Here is a 13566-nt window from a genome sequence, read left to right as displayed (position 1 = left end):
AATAACATTACTACCACAATTTTACATTAGTAATTTTACATTAGTTACTTAGTATTATTATCACTACTATTAAGTTACATTACTCTTACTGTGTAACAATACTATCACTAAACAGCGCAGCTATCTTTAACATTACTGTAATAACATGGTATAATTACTATAATGACACAACAATGTATAAATGACAACTCTGTCACCAAACAGATGAAAAGAATGCAACCGTTGTCTGAGAAGTCTCCACACTTTTTACCTTCAAAAGTGTCACACTTGATTCTTTGAAAGCACACACACACACAGACATTCACACACACACACACACACACACTCACACACACAGACGTCAAGTAGAGTCTTGTCCCATATAATGATGAATACTTCCCCTATGAGGATCAGGCTCCTCTTAATAAATTCATCTGTGTTCAGCTGCAGCCAAAACTGTTGACTTCTTTATTAAACTGATGTCTGCTGGTCTCCTTCAGTCTCTACAACCCCATGTTCAGCCAGCCAGACTTTGAGAAAACCGTCAACTAATTAAACTTTCAGAAAGAAGGATGAAAAGTAGAGACAGACAAGAGACGCACAGGATGACAGGAATAACTTGAAGGTTGTTGGTGAAGTCTTTTTCTGGGACCAATTAGCAGTTAATTTGTTAAATAATGAAAGAAGAGGGTGGTGAGTGCTGTCAAATTAACATATTTTCCTGGCATGATTTAAACAGCCATATGTTTCCCTCTCTCCAGTGTCTGTGTGATGCTCCAATTAAAGAGCAGAAGTTCTGTGTTGCATTCCTGCACCCAGTCAGGTACAGAAGGAAATTCAACTTTCCATCTCACAGCTGAAACTCAACTCTCCCTGTCAGGGCTGAAACTCAACTCTCCATCTCACAGCTGAAACTCAACTCTCCATCTCACAGCTGAAACTCAACTCTCCATCTCACATCTGAAACTCAACTTTCCATCTCACAGCTGAAACTCAACTCTCCCTGTCAGGGCTGAAATTCAACTCTCCATCTCACAGCTGAAACTCAGCTCTCCATCTCACAGCTGAAATTCAACTCTCCATCTCACAGCTGAAATTCAACTCTCCATCTCACAGCTGAAACTCAACTCTCCATCTCACAGCTGAAACTCAACTCTCCCTGTCAGGGCTGAAACTCAACTCTCCATCTCACAGCTGAAACTCAACTCTCCCTGTCAGGGCTGAAACTCAACTCTCCATCTCACAGCTGAAACTCAATTCTCCATCTCACAGCTGAAACTCAACTTTCCATCTCACAGCTGAAACTCAACTCTCCATCTCACAGCTGAAACTCAACTTTCCATCTCACAGCTGAAACTCAACTCTCCCTGTCAGGGCTGAAACTCAACTCTCCATCTCACAGCTGAAACTCAACTCTCCATCTCACAGCTGAAACTCAACTCTCCATCTCACATCTGAAACTCAACTTTCCATCTCACAGCTGAAACTCAACTCTCCATCTCACAGCTGAAACTCAACTCTCCCTGTCAGGGCTGAAACTCAACTCTCCATCTAACAGCTGAAACTCAACTCTCCCTGTCAGGGCTGAAACTCAACTCTCCCTGTCAGAGCTGAAACTCAACTCTCCCTGTCAGGGCTGGTGATGAAAGTTGTAGCCCTACCCCATTTTTGAATGTACTGGTGTTAACTCAACCCCCCAAAAGGCAAAACACTAATGTTAATGGAGGCTGTAGGCAAAAACTCCACTCCTCTATATGTTTTGAGTGTTGGGGGATGACCCCTGGCTGCCACCTGCTGTGAGCATGTCAGTCTTGAACATGTCTGTCTGTAAAATGCTTTTACCTTGTTCGGGTGGACAGCTCGTCTGAGGTTCTCCATCCATTTATCACGCTCGGCCGCAGAGCGACAGGAAAAGCACTTACTGCCTGTAGAGGTGCTCACCTTTAGGGTTAGGGTTAGAGTTAGGGATACCATAAAGTACAAACACACACACAATGTACCTAAATACACACACACTAATGCAGTGAACGCTGCAATACTACAAAATGTCTGAACAATGTCAGAAGGATAAACACAGATAGTGAATAGACTGTGTGTGTGTGTGTGTGTGTGTGCGCGCGCGCATCTGTGTGTCTGTGCGTGTGTGTGTCTGAGTGGGCATGTGTGTGCATGTGTGTGTCTGTGTCTGTGTGTGTGTGTGTGTGTTTGTGTTAGCATGCTAGCGGTAGAATAGGGACAGGCATTGACATAAGCCCCTTTCAGACATGCACTGCAACCCTGAATTTATCTGGACGAAATGTCCAAATCAGTCGGGTTGGCCCTTAAACAGACTCTGCTCTACCAGCTCCCTAGTACAAAGTACATTATACGTTCGATTGAGTCCATGTGCGAATAGAGCAGATCATTGTCCGAATAATGCACAGTGAGCGGGTGGGCGTATTAGCAGTATTCGTAGTATTAGCAGTATTAGTAGTATTAGCAGTATTAGTAATATTAGCAGTATTCATAGTATTAGCAGTATTCGTAGTATTAGCAGAATTAGTAATATTAGCAGTATTCATAGTATTAGCAGTATTAGTAGTATTGGCAGAATTAGTAGTATTAGTAGTATTAGTAATATTAGCAGTATTAGTAGTATTAGTAGTATTAGTAGAATTAGTAGTATTAGTAGTATTAGTAATATTAGTAGTATTAGTAGTATTAGCAGTATTAGTAATATTAGCAGTATTCATAGTATTAGTAGTATTAGCAGTATTAGTAGTATTAGTAGTATTAGTAATATTAGCAGTATTAGTAGTATTAGTAGTATTAGCAGAATTAGCAGTATTAGTAGTATTAGCAGAATTAGAGTATTAGCAGAATTAGCAGTATTAGCAGAATTAGCAGTATTAGTAGTATTAGTAGTATTAGCAGAATTAGTAGTAATAGCAGTATTAGTAGTATTAGCAGTATTAGTAGTATTAGCAGAATTAGTAGTATTAGTAGTATTAGCAATATTAGTAATATTAGCAGTATTCATAGTATTAGCAGTATTAGAGTATTAGCAGAATTAGCGGCATTAGTAGTATTAGCAGAATTAGCAGTATTAGTGGTATTAGCAGTATTAGCAGAAGTAGTAGTAGTAGTATTAGTAGTATTAGCAGAATTAGTAGTATTAGTAGTATTAGCAGTATTAGTAGTATTAGCAGAATTAGCAGTATTAGTAATATTAGCATTATTCATAGTATTAGCAGTATTAGTAGTATTAGAGTATTAGCAGAATTAGTAGTATTAGCAGTATTAGCAGAATTAGTAGTATTAGCAGTATTAGTAGTATTAGCAGAATTAGCAGTATTAGTAGTATTAGCAGAATTAGTAGTATTAGTAGTATTAGCAGTATTAGTAGTATTAGCAGAATTAGCAGTATTAGTAATATTAGCATTATTCATAGTATTAGCAGTATTAGTAGTATTAGAGTATTAGCAGAATTAGCAGTATTAGTAGTATTAGCAGTATTAGCAGAATTAGTAGTATTAGCAGTATTAGTAGTATTAGCAGTATTAGTAGTATTAGCAGAATTAGCAGTATTAGCAGAATTAGCAGAATTAGTAGTATTAGCAGTATTAGTAGTATTAGCAGAATTAGTAGTATTAGTAGTATTAGCAGAATTAGTAGTATTAGTAGTATTAGCAGTATTAGTAGTATTAGCAGAATTAGCAGTATTAGTAATATTAGCATTATTCATAGTATTAGCAGTATTAGTAGTATTAGAGTATTAGCAGAATTAGCAGTATTAGCAGTATTAGCAGAATTAGTAGTATTAGCTGTATTAGCAGAATTAGTAGTATTAGCAGTATTAGTAGTATTAGTAGTATTAGCAGTATTAGTAGTATTAGCAGAATTAGCAGTATTAGTAGTATAAGCAGTATTAGTAGTATTAGCAGTATTAGTAGTATTAGCAGAATTAGCAGTATTAGCAGTATTAGCAGAATTAGTAGTATTAGTAGTATTAGCAGAATTAGTAGTATTAGCAGTATTAGCAGAATTAGCAGAATTAGCAGTATTAGTAGTATTAGCAGAATTAGCAGTATTAGTAGTATTAGCAGAATTAGCAGTATTAGTAGTATTAGCAGAATTAGTAGTATTAGCAGTATTAGCAGAATTAGCAGAATTAGCAGTATTAGTAGTATTAGCAGAATTAGCAGTATTAGTAGTATTAGCAGAATTAGCAGTATTAGTAGTATTAGCAGAATTAGTAGTATTAGCAGTATTAGCAGAATTAGCAGAATTAGCAGTATTAGTAGTATTAGCAGAATTAGCAGTATTAGTAGTATTAGCAGAATTAGTAGTATTAGCAGTATTTTGCGGACACAGTCCGTAGTTCATATGTGAAAACGCCTATACACAGGAGATGCTGGAGGGTGCCGCCTACTTGGGTGTTGCGTATTTTTAAAAAGGGAATTGGCGATCTCTCACGAGAGGGATGAGCTTGACAACTCTTTAAAGTGTTTGCCGCGAACTGATGCGGCACCATATTGCTTTAGATCGGTTTCCGGCATCTTCTCCCTATTCCTTGTCATTATTTCCCCCTAGGCAATATCGGAGACTTTTGCGTTTTGCACACCTGTCGGATTGCCATCACCATAACTGAACTAGATAGATACAGTTTGGGCTTGCCGAGCGCAACGCACGGACAGTGCAGTGCACTCTGAGGGCGCCCCCTGCATCCCCCCAGGTCTGGCTGTGTAGTCCCCGCCCCAAGCCTGTCCCTAGTTAAACACTCACACACAGGCAGGCATACAGTACTTACACGTCATATACAACATGTAGAGTGGCGTTAAGTTAGGGGAGCAGGCTTAACTTGACTGGGTAGGTTATTTCCCTAGGCTGCGTGCATTGGTTCAGTCTAATGACTACTATTCGAGTGTTCAGCATCCTTTCTCCTAAGAGTACGTGAGCATGAGTGTGTGTGTGCTTGTGTAGGTGTGTGTGTGAGTTTGGGAGAGTGTGTGAGTGTGTGTGTGTATGTGTGTGTGTGTAAGGCTGTACCTCAAAGCAGTAGTCCTGTCCGAGGATGGAGCTGTGTACAGGTTTAATGAGGACCTCTTCCTCCATGCTGAGGTCCAGGGCATCCACTGCACTAGCGGGACTGAGCAGGGAGTCGTGTGACCGTGACTCTTTCAGTCTCTGCATCAGATGGGCCCTTAGATAGAGACACAGGGAGGAAGGAGTCATACAAACACACACGTTTAAGTACTGACTTCATCTGAGTGTAGAGGAGTAGCCATGCTGGTGCCGCTGTTGAATTGAGAATTAATTTAAGAATTATTCTAATGTATAAAAATATTATCCAATTAATTTTGCTGCTGGATTTATGTTGCAAATTGACGTTGTGACAAATCAAAAAATGTGAATTGTGTGGATGACAACAGTACAACAAGTATCCAATGACAAGACAAGTATCCAATGACAAGTAATCACTTACAGAAGGTAAATCTAAGGGTATTTATAGTGAACAGAACAAGACTAGACTAACCAAACACAGACTGAACTAATGGTTCAGTTAAAAATGTGAACTAAGCACCCGGGGAGTAACAAAGACCTCACAAACCGACCAGAGGGGGAGGACAGGGAAAGCCCAGGCGTGACACACACACACACACACTTTCTCCTTCATCTCATACCCTGTTTCCATCTCCCTAAATTCTCTCATTTGTCCCACACCTCTCTCCTCAATGTCTCTCTCTCTCTCTCTCTCTCCCTCCCTCCCTCTCTCTCTCCCCCCCTCTCTCTTTCTCTCTCTCTCTCTTTCTGTCCCTCCCTCTCTCTCTCTCCCTCTCCCTCTCTCTCTCTCTCTCTCTCTCTCTCACTCTCTCTCTCTCTTTCTGCCACTCCACACATTATGTCAGAACAGACTCCTGGGGTAAGTTCATCTTTCAGCCACTGGAGCTTTGATTGTCTTTGATTGGCTGATACAAAACCAGGCAGAAGACCGAAAGAGTGATTGGTGCAGGGGGATGTGGGATTGATTTGTGTTTGCAGGGCCTGCTGGGAGTTGAAGTATTGAGTTGAAATTCACATTAAATTTCTGGATGTCCTTGGCTGCATTGTAACTGACAGAAGAACTAGAGGGAACGCCCATCAAGTGAGATCCACACTGCAGAATGTTCTGGAAAAAAGTGCTATCACTAAAAAAGTCCTTCTTGTCTATCACAGAAGTTGCAATAACAAGAGGAATTGAAAGTTTTCTACAAACTGGAAAAATTTGATCTGAGATGCTCAGATGAGCAGACTTCACATGGTATCAGACTTGGGTTAGCACAAGCAATATAAGCAAAAATAATAAAGACGCAACATCAGACTGCCAAGAGGGAGAAAGAGAGAGAGTGAGAGAGAGAGAGAGAGCGAGAGTGAGAGAGAGAAGGGAGAGGGAGAGAGAGAGAGAGAGAGAGAGAGAGTGAGAGAGAGAGAGAAGGGAGAGAGAGAGAGAGGGAGAGAGAGGGAGAAAGAGAGTGAGAGAGAGAGAGAAGGAAGAGGGAGAGAGAGAGAGAGAGAGAAAGAAGAGAGAGAGAGTGAGAGAGAGAGAGAGAGAGTGAGAGAGAGAGAGAGAGAGAGGGAGAAAGAGAGTGAGAGAGAGAGAGAAGGAAGAGGGAGAGAGAGAGAGAGAGAGAGAGAAAGAAGAGAGAGAGAGAGTGAGAGAGAGAGAGAGAGAGAGAAGGAAGAGGGAGAGAGAGAGAGAAAGAGAGAGAGAGAAGGGAGAGAGAGATGTGCTTAACTACAGCAACAGCTAACAGAGAGAGAGACTTGATAGCTAAAACCTCCAATCAGATCACAGAGAGGCGGAGCCATGGTCTCAGGGCCGTACATAATTCTACACGCCAACTAAAGCTTTGAAAGAGTTGCACCCTGGTTGAATATTGGAATAACAACACCATAACTCCCAGTTTGGCTCTCATACTCACTCACACACACACGCACAGACACACACACACACAACACACACACAAAGCAGACACTGCTAGGGTGTGTGTAATGCTGTCTGTATATTAGGTCATCTGTTTGTCTGGATATCTGTGATGCACCCTGGGTGATGTAGGCTAGAGAGGTCTGATGATGTCATGCTGTGGGAATGATGGACAGCTGTTGCTGTAGTTAAGGGAAGAGATCCCAGTGTTTTCACAAACCAGCTAAAGGATATGATGTCATCACTGTGCTCATTAACCAAACTGTAACAGACAGGGCAAAAAGAACTTTCTCCCTCTGTGTGTGTGTGTGTGTGTATGTGTGTGTGTGTGTGTGTGAGAGAGAGAGAGAGAGAGAGAGAGAGACATACTGCAGCTGAATTCAAGCTTTACCCTTGAACAGACGAACTATGAAAGGTGTTTCCATGGAAACAAGGCGACAGGTATCATGTTGGCCAAAAAAGGACAAGCACAACCCGAAAGCACATCTGCTTACAAACCACTGACTGACATCTAACACACTGATAACCCAACACAACTTTTCTCTGATGCATTCAAGATACATCCCACATGTCCTGCCCTACTGCATCATCCACAAAGCCTTTGTTTTCATGTGTATTACATATGTATATGTTTGTTTCAAGCTTTGTGTGTGTATGTGAGTGTGTGTGTGTGTGTGTGTGTGTGTGCGCGAAGGCTAAGACAGACAGTTTCCACAAAAAAACATTAAGTCAAGAAATCATTTAAAAAACACAAGAAATAACATACGTAAAGATGTATTCCTCACTAAGACATATCCAGTTAGTCAAAAGTGTCTGTGAACATGGACACCAGACATCAAAAGGCGGTTCAAACTGTTTCCGCCTTAGATTACTGTGTTGACAGAGAAAATGACGTTTCATTTCGGTGGACCATGGAAACGTGTGAGCTAAAAAAAATGCATCGCCGTGAGTCAATGACAGAGCGGGAAAGTGGATTATGGTGGCGCAGGATACCTCCCGAACATAAAATACAATCCCTTCCTGGCATTTGGAACACGTTCTTGTAAACCAGTCTTTCGGTATTACTAACCGTTTACAGATCAGGCTGGACAATGGTTTTGTGTACTCTAAGAGCGGTTCTTAAATACAGCCTAACCGCTATTTCACCTGGGGTCTTGTATTTTTTAGTTTGAGGGAATTAATTGAGACAGAAACGAGAGTACAAGGTAACACACTTTTCCTGACAGCGCATAAGGAAACTATATCGCCAACAACTTTCTATTCTGTCTCTGGATCTTATCCCAACTGACTCTGAACAAATGTTTCCCCTTCCAAACTCAAGTCTCAACACGTCCAGTGATTCGCTCCAATTATACACACCCATCGAGAGGAAGAGGAGCCAGCAGCTCGACCAAGCTACCTCTGTTCGTCACGTAATTCTCTCATGCGCCTTCCATTAACGCGTAATAAGCCTGTCGTAAACATCCAGTCTCTATGGGGATATACCGCGCATCACGAGTCTAACGGCAGTCGGGGAGCAATATAGCTACCCATCACTTAGGATGAAAACAGGTACAAAACTGTACCTAACAATACAAACGGCAAAAAACCAAAAGGCACTTACGCTTTACATCGGTAAAACATCGCTCCATAGAGCCAAACTCCAGTCCCCCACGACAAGGGACACGAATTTGAAGTGCATTCCAAGCCTCTTGTCCCAAATCCAGATTAGGTCCCTGTTCACCGTCTATTTTTGAGTCTTTAGGAATCTGTGTCCGCAGTCTGGCCTCTGTTACGCGCCGCTGGAAAACAACTTCCCCCGGGATATCTCTATCTCCGGACACACCCCCTCCACGCGCCCGATTTAAACACACAGCGCTCCTATTTTTCGCGCCGACTGCTATTGCACATCTGGACAATGTTATATTTCATATCGCTGGATGGCCTTTGAACTCCACAGACAGTACCGCACTAACTCTAACTCCAAGACAAGCACAACTCGGTTAATCATTTATGGATTACGTTCTGTTCACCTATATCAAGCTGTCCGCGCTACTGGTCCACCAATGGCCCCTGTAATTCAAAACAGGCTCACACAAGTTTCCTGTATTGCTACCTTCTCGAGTTTATAAAAGTCATTGTCATTTATTAAACTGCCACTTCTCAAAAGACAGATTATTTTGCTTGACTGACATGTTTGAGAGAAGTTTATTCTAAACCTAATTCAAGAACCTCAATACCAAAATCAGTGGGGGATGCAGATAAGGACAGCTGAAATTCGGCTGAGCAAAAAGACAAACTCAGGTGGTGAAAGTGTCCAAGAGAGCAACATGAATCAGAGACCATGGAGATTAAGTGTATGACATGTAGCAGAGGGAGCCAACACACAAATGCTGTGTCAGTATACAGTATAAAGTCAGTATACAGTACAAAGTCAGTATACAGTATAAAGTCAGTACACAGTATAAAGTCAGTACACAGTACAAAGTCAGTATACAGTATAAAGTCAGTACACAGTATAAAGTCAGTATACAGTACAAAGTCAGTATACAGTATAAAGTCAGTACACAGTATAAAGTCAGTATACAGTACAAAGTCAGTATACAGTATAAAGTCAGTATACAGTATAAAGTCAGTACACAGTACAAAGTCAGTATACAGTATAAAGTCAGTATACAGTATAAAGTCAGTATACAGTATAAAGTCAGTACACAGTACAAAGTCAGTATACAGTACAAAGTCAGTATACAGTATAAAGTCAGTATACAGTATAAAGTCAGTACACAGTACAAAGTCAGTATACAGTATGAAGTCAGTATACAGTACAAAGTCAGTATACAGTATAAAGTCAGTACACAGTACAAAGTCAGTACACAGTATAAAGTCAGTATACAGTACAAAGTCAGTATACAGTATAAAGTCAGTACACAGTATAAAGTCAGTATACAGTACAAAGTCAGTATACAGTATAAAGTCAGTATACAGTATAAAGTCAGTACACAGTATAAAGTCAGTACACAGTAAAAAGTCAGTATACAGTATAAAGTCAGTACACAGTACAAAGTCAGTATACAGTATAAAGTCAGTACACAGTACAAAGTCAGTATACAGTATAAAGTCAGTATACAGTACAAAGTCAGTATACAGTACAAAGTCAGTATACAGTATAAAGTCAGTACACAGTATAAAGTCAGTATACAGTATAAAGTCAGTATACAGTATAAAGTCAGTACACAGTACAAAGTCAGTATACAGTATAAAGTCAGTACACAGTATAAAGTCGGTACACAGTAAAAAGTCAGTACATAGTCAGTACAAAAAATACATATAAACACGAAGTGAGAATGAAAATCAGACTGAGTAAAATAACAGTGGCTAACATAAATACCCCAACATAAATACTTTAGTAGCCTGTGACAGTGTAAAACACAGGTACAGTCACCTTCCCTCCAGGCTGACTTACCTACACATAAAATTTATTACAGAAGAGAGCGCTGCATGACAGAGCTATGAAAGTGTATGGGCAGCATACCAACTACAGTATTATGAAATACATACTGAAGAACATAATGACCCTAACTCCAAGCTCCTCCCGGGTGTCCGAGCTCCTCACCCTATACAATATATCCACACACATTATTAAACTACACACAGTATTTCCACACACACAATAGTACTAGGACAGAGCTTGTTCAGGCACAGTGTGCCATTGATGGAGAGAGAGGTAGAGATGAGAGCCAAAAGAATGAACTCAGGGTCAAGCAGGGACAGAAATGGAATAAGTGTGTGTGTGGGGGGGGGGGGGCATTAGCTAAGCATTGCCAGATGTTTCCCTTCCTCTCTGGTTCTCAGTGAATCAAAGGAAGTGACATCATCACTACAACTTTCTGGTTAAAAAAAAAGAAAGAAAAAACGGCATCCATTATACCTCTGCCACATTCATTATGACTCTAATAATCCCCCCCAAAAAACACACACGCACACACACATACACACACACACACACACAGATAACTAGGTGTAAATTGGTGAGGCTCTTACCATAATGAGCCCCTATCGGGCCTTAATATGAGTCCTCAGAACCAAACCTGCTCACAGGGTCTAATTCAAACACTGTTTCAAAAATCTCATCTCTACTATAAAAGAAATGAAACCCTGAGTAAATGGCCTGCAACCAACCAAAACCAGCCATGGAACGGATTCAAATAATCCATCAGCCCGTGTCACCAATTCAATTATTTTGTTACATCTTTTCCAGCAGTGCAACACATACAAACTCATGACCTAGACAGGACAGAAAACACAAGTGAAGAGAAATTGAATGACCCACCACTCAAAATGACTGCAGCCATTTCCCTCTCTCTCTCACTCTCTCACTCACTCACTCACTCACTCACTCACTCACTCTCTCTCTCTCTCTCACTCACTCTCTCTCTAGTGTTACCCTAAGATGTAGCTGTATTGTAGCAGTAATGTTGTAGTAGTATGGCAGTAGTGTAGCAGTAATGTTGTAGTAGTGTAGCAGTGGTGTTGTTGCAGTGGCAGTAGTGTGCTGTAGTAGTGTAGCAGTAATGTTGTAGTAGTGTAGCAGTGGTGTTGTAGTAGTGTAGCAGTAGTGTTGTAGTAGTGTAGCAGTAGTGTACTGTAGTAGTGTAGCAGTAGTGTACTGTAGTAGTGTAGCAGTAGTGTTGTAGTAGTGTAGCAGTAGTGTTGTGGTAGTGTAGCAGTAGTGTGTTGCAGTAGCAGTAATGTTTTAGTAGTGTAGCAGTAGTGTTGTAGTAGTGTAGCAGTAGTGACGTAGTAGTGTAGCAGTTGTGTGTTGCAGTAGCAGTAATGTTGTAGTAGTGTAGCAGTGGTGTTGTTGCAGTGGCAGTAGTGTGCTGTAGTAGTGTAGCAGTAGTGTTGTAGTAGTGTAGCAGTAGTGTGTTGCAGTAGCAGTAATGTTTTAACAGTGTAGCAGTAGTGTTGTAGTAGTGTAGTAGTAGTGTTGTAGTAGTGTAGCAGTAGTGTTGTAGTAGTGTAGCAGTAGTGATGTAGTAGTGTAGCAGTAGTGTGTTGCAGTAGCAGTAATGCCGTAGTAGTGTAGCAGTAGTGTTGTAGTAGTGTAGCAGTAGTGTTGTAGTAGTGTAGCAGTAGTGATGTAGTAGTGTTGTAGTAGTGTGTTGCAGGGGCAGTAATGTTTTAGTAGTGTAGCAGTAGTGATGTAGTAGTGTAGCAGTAGTGTTGTTGCAGGGGCAGTAATGTTTTAGTAGTGTAACAGTAGTGATGTAGTAGTGTAGTAGTAGTGTTGTAGTAGTGTAACAGTAGTGTTGTAGTAGTGTAGCAGTAGTGTTGTAGTAGTGTAGCAGTAGTGATGTAGTAGTGTAGCAGTAGTGTGTTGAAGGGCAGTAATGTTTTAGTAGTGTAGCAGTAGTGTGTTGCAGGGGCAGTAGTGTTGTAGTAGTGTAGCAGTAGTGTTGTAGTAGTGTAGCAGTAGTGATGTAGTAGTGTAGCAGTAGTGTGTTGCAGGGGCAGTAGTGTTTTAGTAGTGTAGCAGTAGTGTTGTAGTAGTGTAGAAGTAGTGTTGTAGTAGTGTAACAGTAGTGTTGTAGTAGTGTAACTAGTGTTTTAACAGTGTAGCAGTAGTGTGCTGTAGTAGTGTAACAGTAGTGTTTTAACAGTGTAGAAGTAGTGTTGTAGTAGTGTAACAGTAGTGTTGTAGTAGTGTAACTAGTGTTTTAACAGTGTAGCAGTAGTGTGCTGTAGTAGTGTAGCAGTAGTGTTGTAGTAGTGTAGCAGTAGTGTTGTAGTAGTGTAGCAGTAGTGTGCTGTAGTAGTGTTTTAGTAGTGTTTTAGTAGTGTAGCAGTAATGTTGTAGTAGTGTAGAAGTAGTGTTGTAGTAGTGTGGCAGTAGCAGTGTGTGGTAACTCCATTTCCATTTTCATGAGTGATTTTCTCTTTTTTGGAGTCTGTAGTTTAGGCTTGCCGGTTATGGTAAAGGGAAATCTCTGATTCCTGACTTCATCCACATTCTTCAGGTTTGGCCGTGTAGCCTCCAAGTAGCCTCCTCCCCCCCCCCCCCCCACCACCACCGTACCCCCCCACCCCCAAACACACACCATTCACCTAACACAACACAGCACACGTAAAGACACATACATGGAGGCATATGTCAATGCTGTTTGCGGCACAGAGGGCTGTGTCAGGTCTCAGGTTAGGGAGGGCTGGCCTTACTTGGCGTAGATAAGGGCCACTCAGGTGTCTCCACGCCTCCCTAACAGTGTGGAGAAGCAGTCTGTGAAACCAACCATTACATTACCAATCAGCCCAACATCTCTAACATACAATCGCCTCAAAGATGTCAGCAACAATACCAAGAACTGTTCAAAACGCACACACTTATACACAGACACACAAACCCCCCGACATTGCACAGAAACCAAAAAACAGACACATTCCAGACAAGCTCTTACTTGTCTCAAATGCATAGAAGACACGCTTAAAGAGAGGCAGAGCAAGAGAGAGAGTGATAAAAGGGAGAGAGAGAAAGAGCGAGAGAGAGGGAGGGAGAGAGAGAGAGAGGGAGAGAGAGAGAGAGAGAGAGAGAGAGAGAGAGGGAAGGAGAAAGAGAGAGAGAGAGAGAGAGAGAGAGAGAGAGAGAGAGAGGGAGAGAGAGAGAGAGAGGG

The 13566-nt window shown here is 41.2% G+C and overlaps 1 protein-coding gene across 1 annotated transcript in view; it reads right to left on the bottom strand.

Moving 5' to 3' along the window:
- The window catches only part of dab2ipb (DAB2 interacting protein b), a 132409-nt gene that overhangs the window by 34630 nt on the left and 84213 nt on the right, over positions 1–13566 (bottom strand). The window contains exons 4-5 of the mRNA XM_030773216.1: positions 5008–5161; positions 1822–1920 (exon numbers count right to left, since the gene is read on the bottom strand). Of these exons, the coding sequence (XP_030629076.1) occupies positions 1822–1920; positions 5008–5161 (253 nt within the window). The remainder of the gene's footprint in view (positions 1–1821; positions 1921–5007; positions 5162–13566) is intronic.

This window comes from Chanos chanos, chromosome 1 (assembly GCF_902362185.1).
Source record: "Chanos chanos chromosome 1, fChaCha1.1, whole genome shotgun sequence".
Taxonomy (NCBI): domain Eukaryota; kingdom Metazoa; phylum Chordata; class Actinopteri; order Gonorynchiformes; family Chanidae; genus Chanos; species Chanos chanos.
This window is presented reverse-complemented; position numbering and strand designations above follow the sequence as displayed.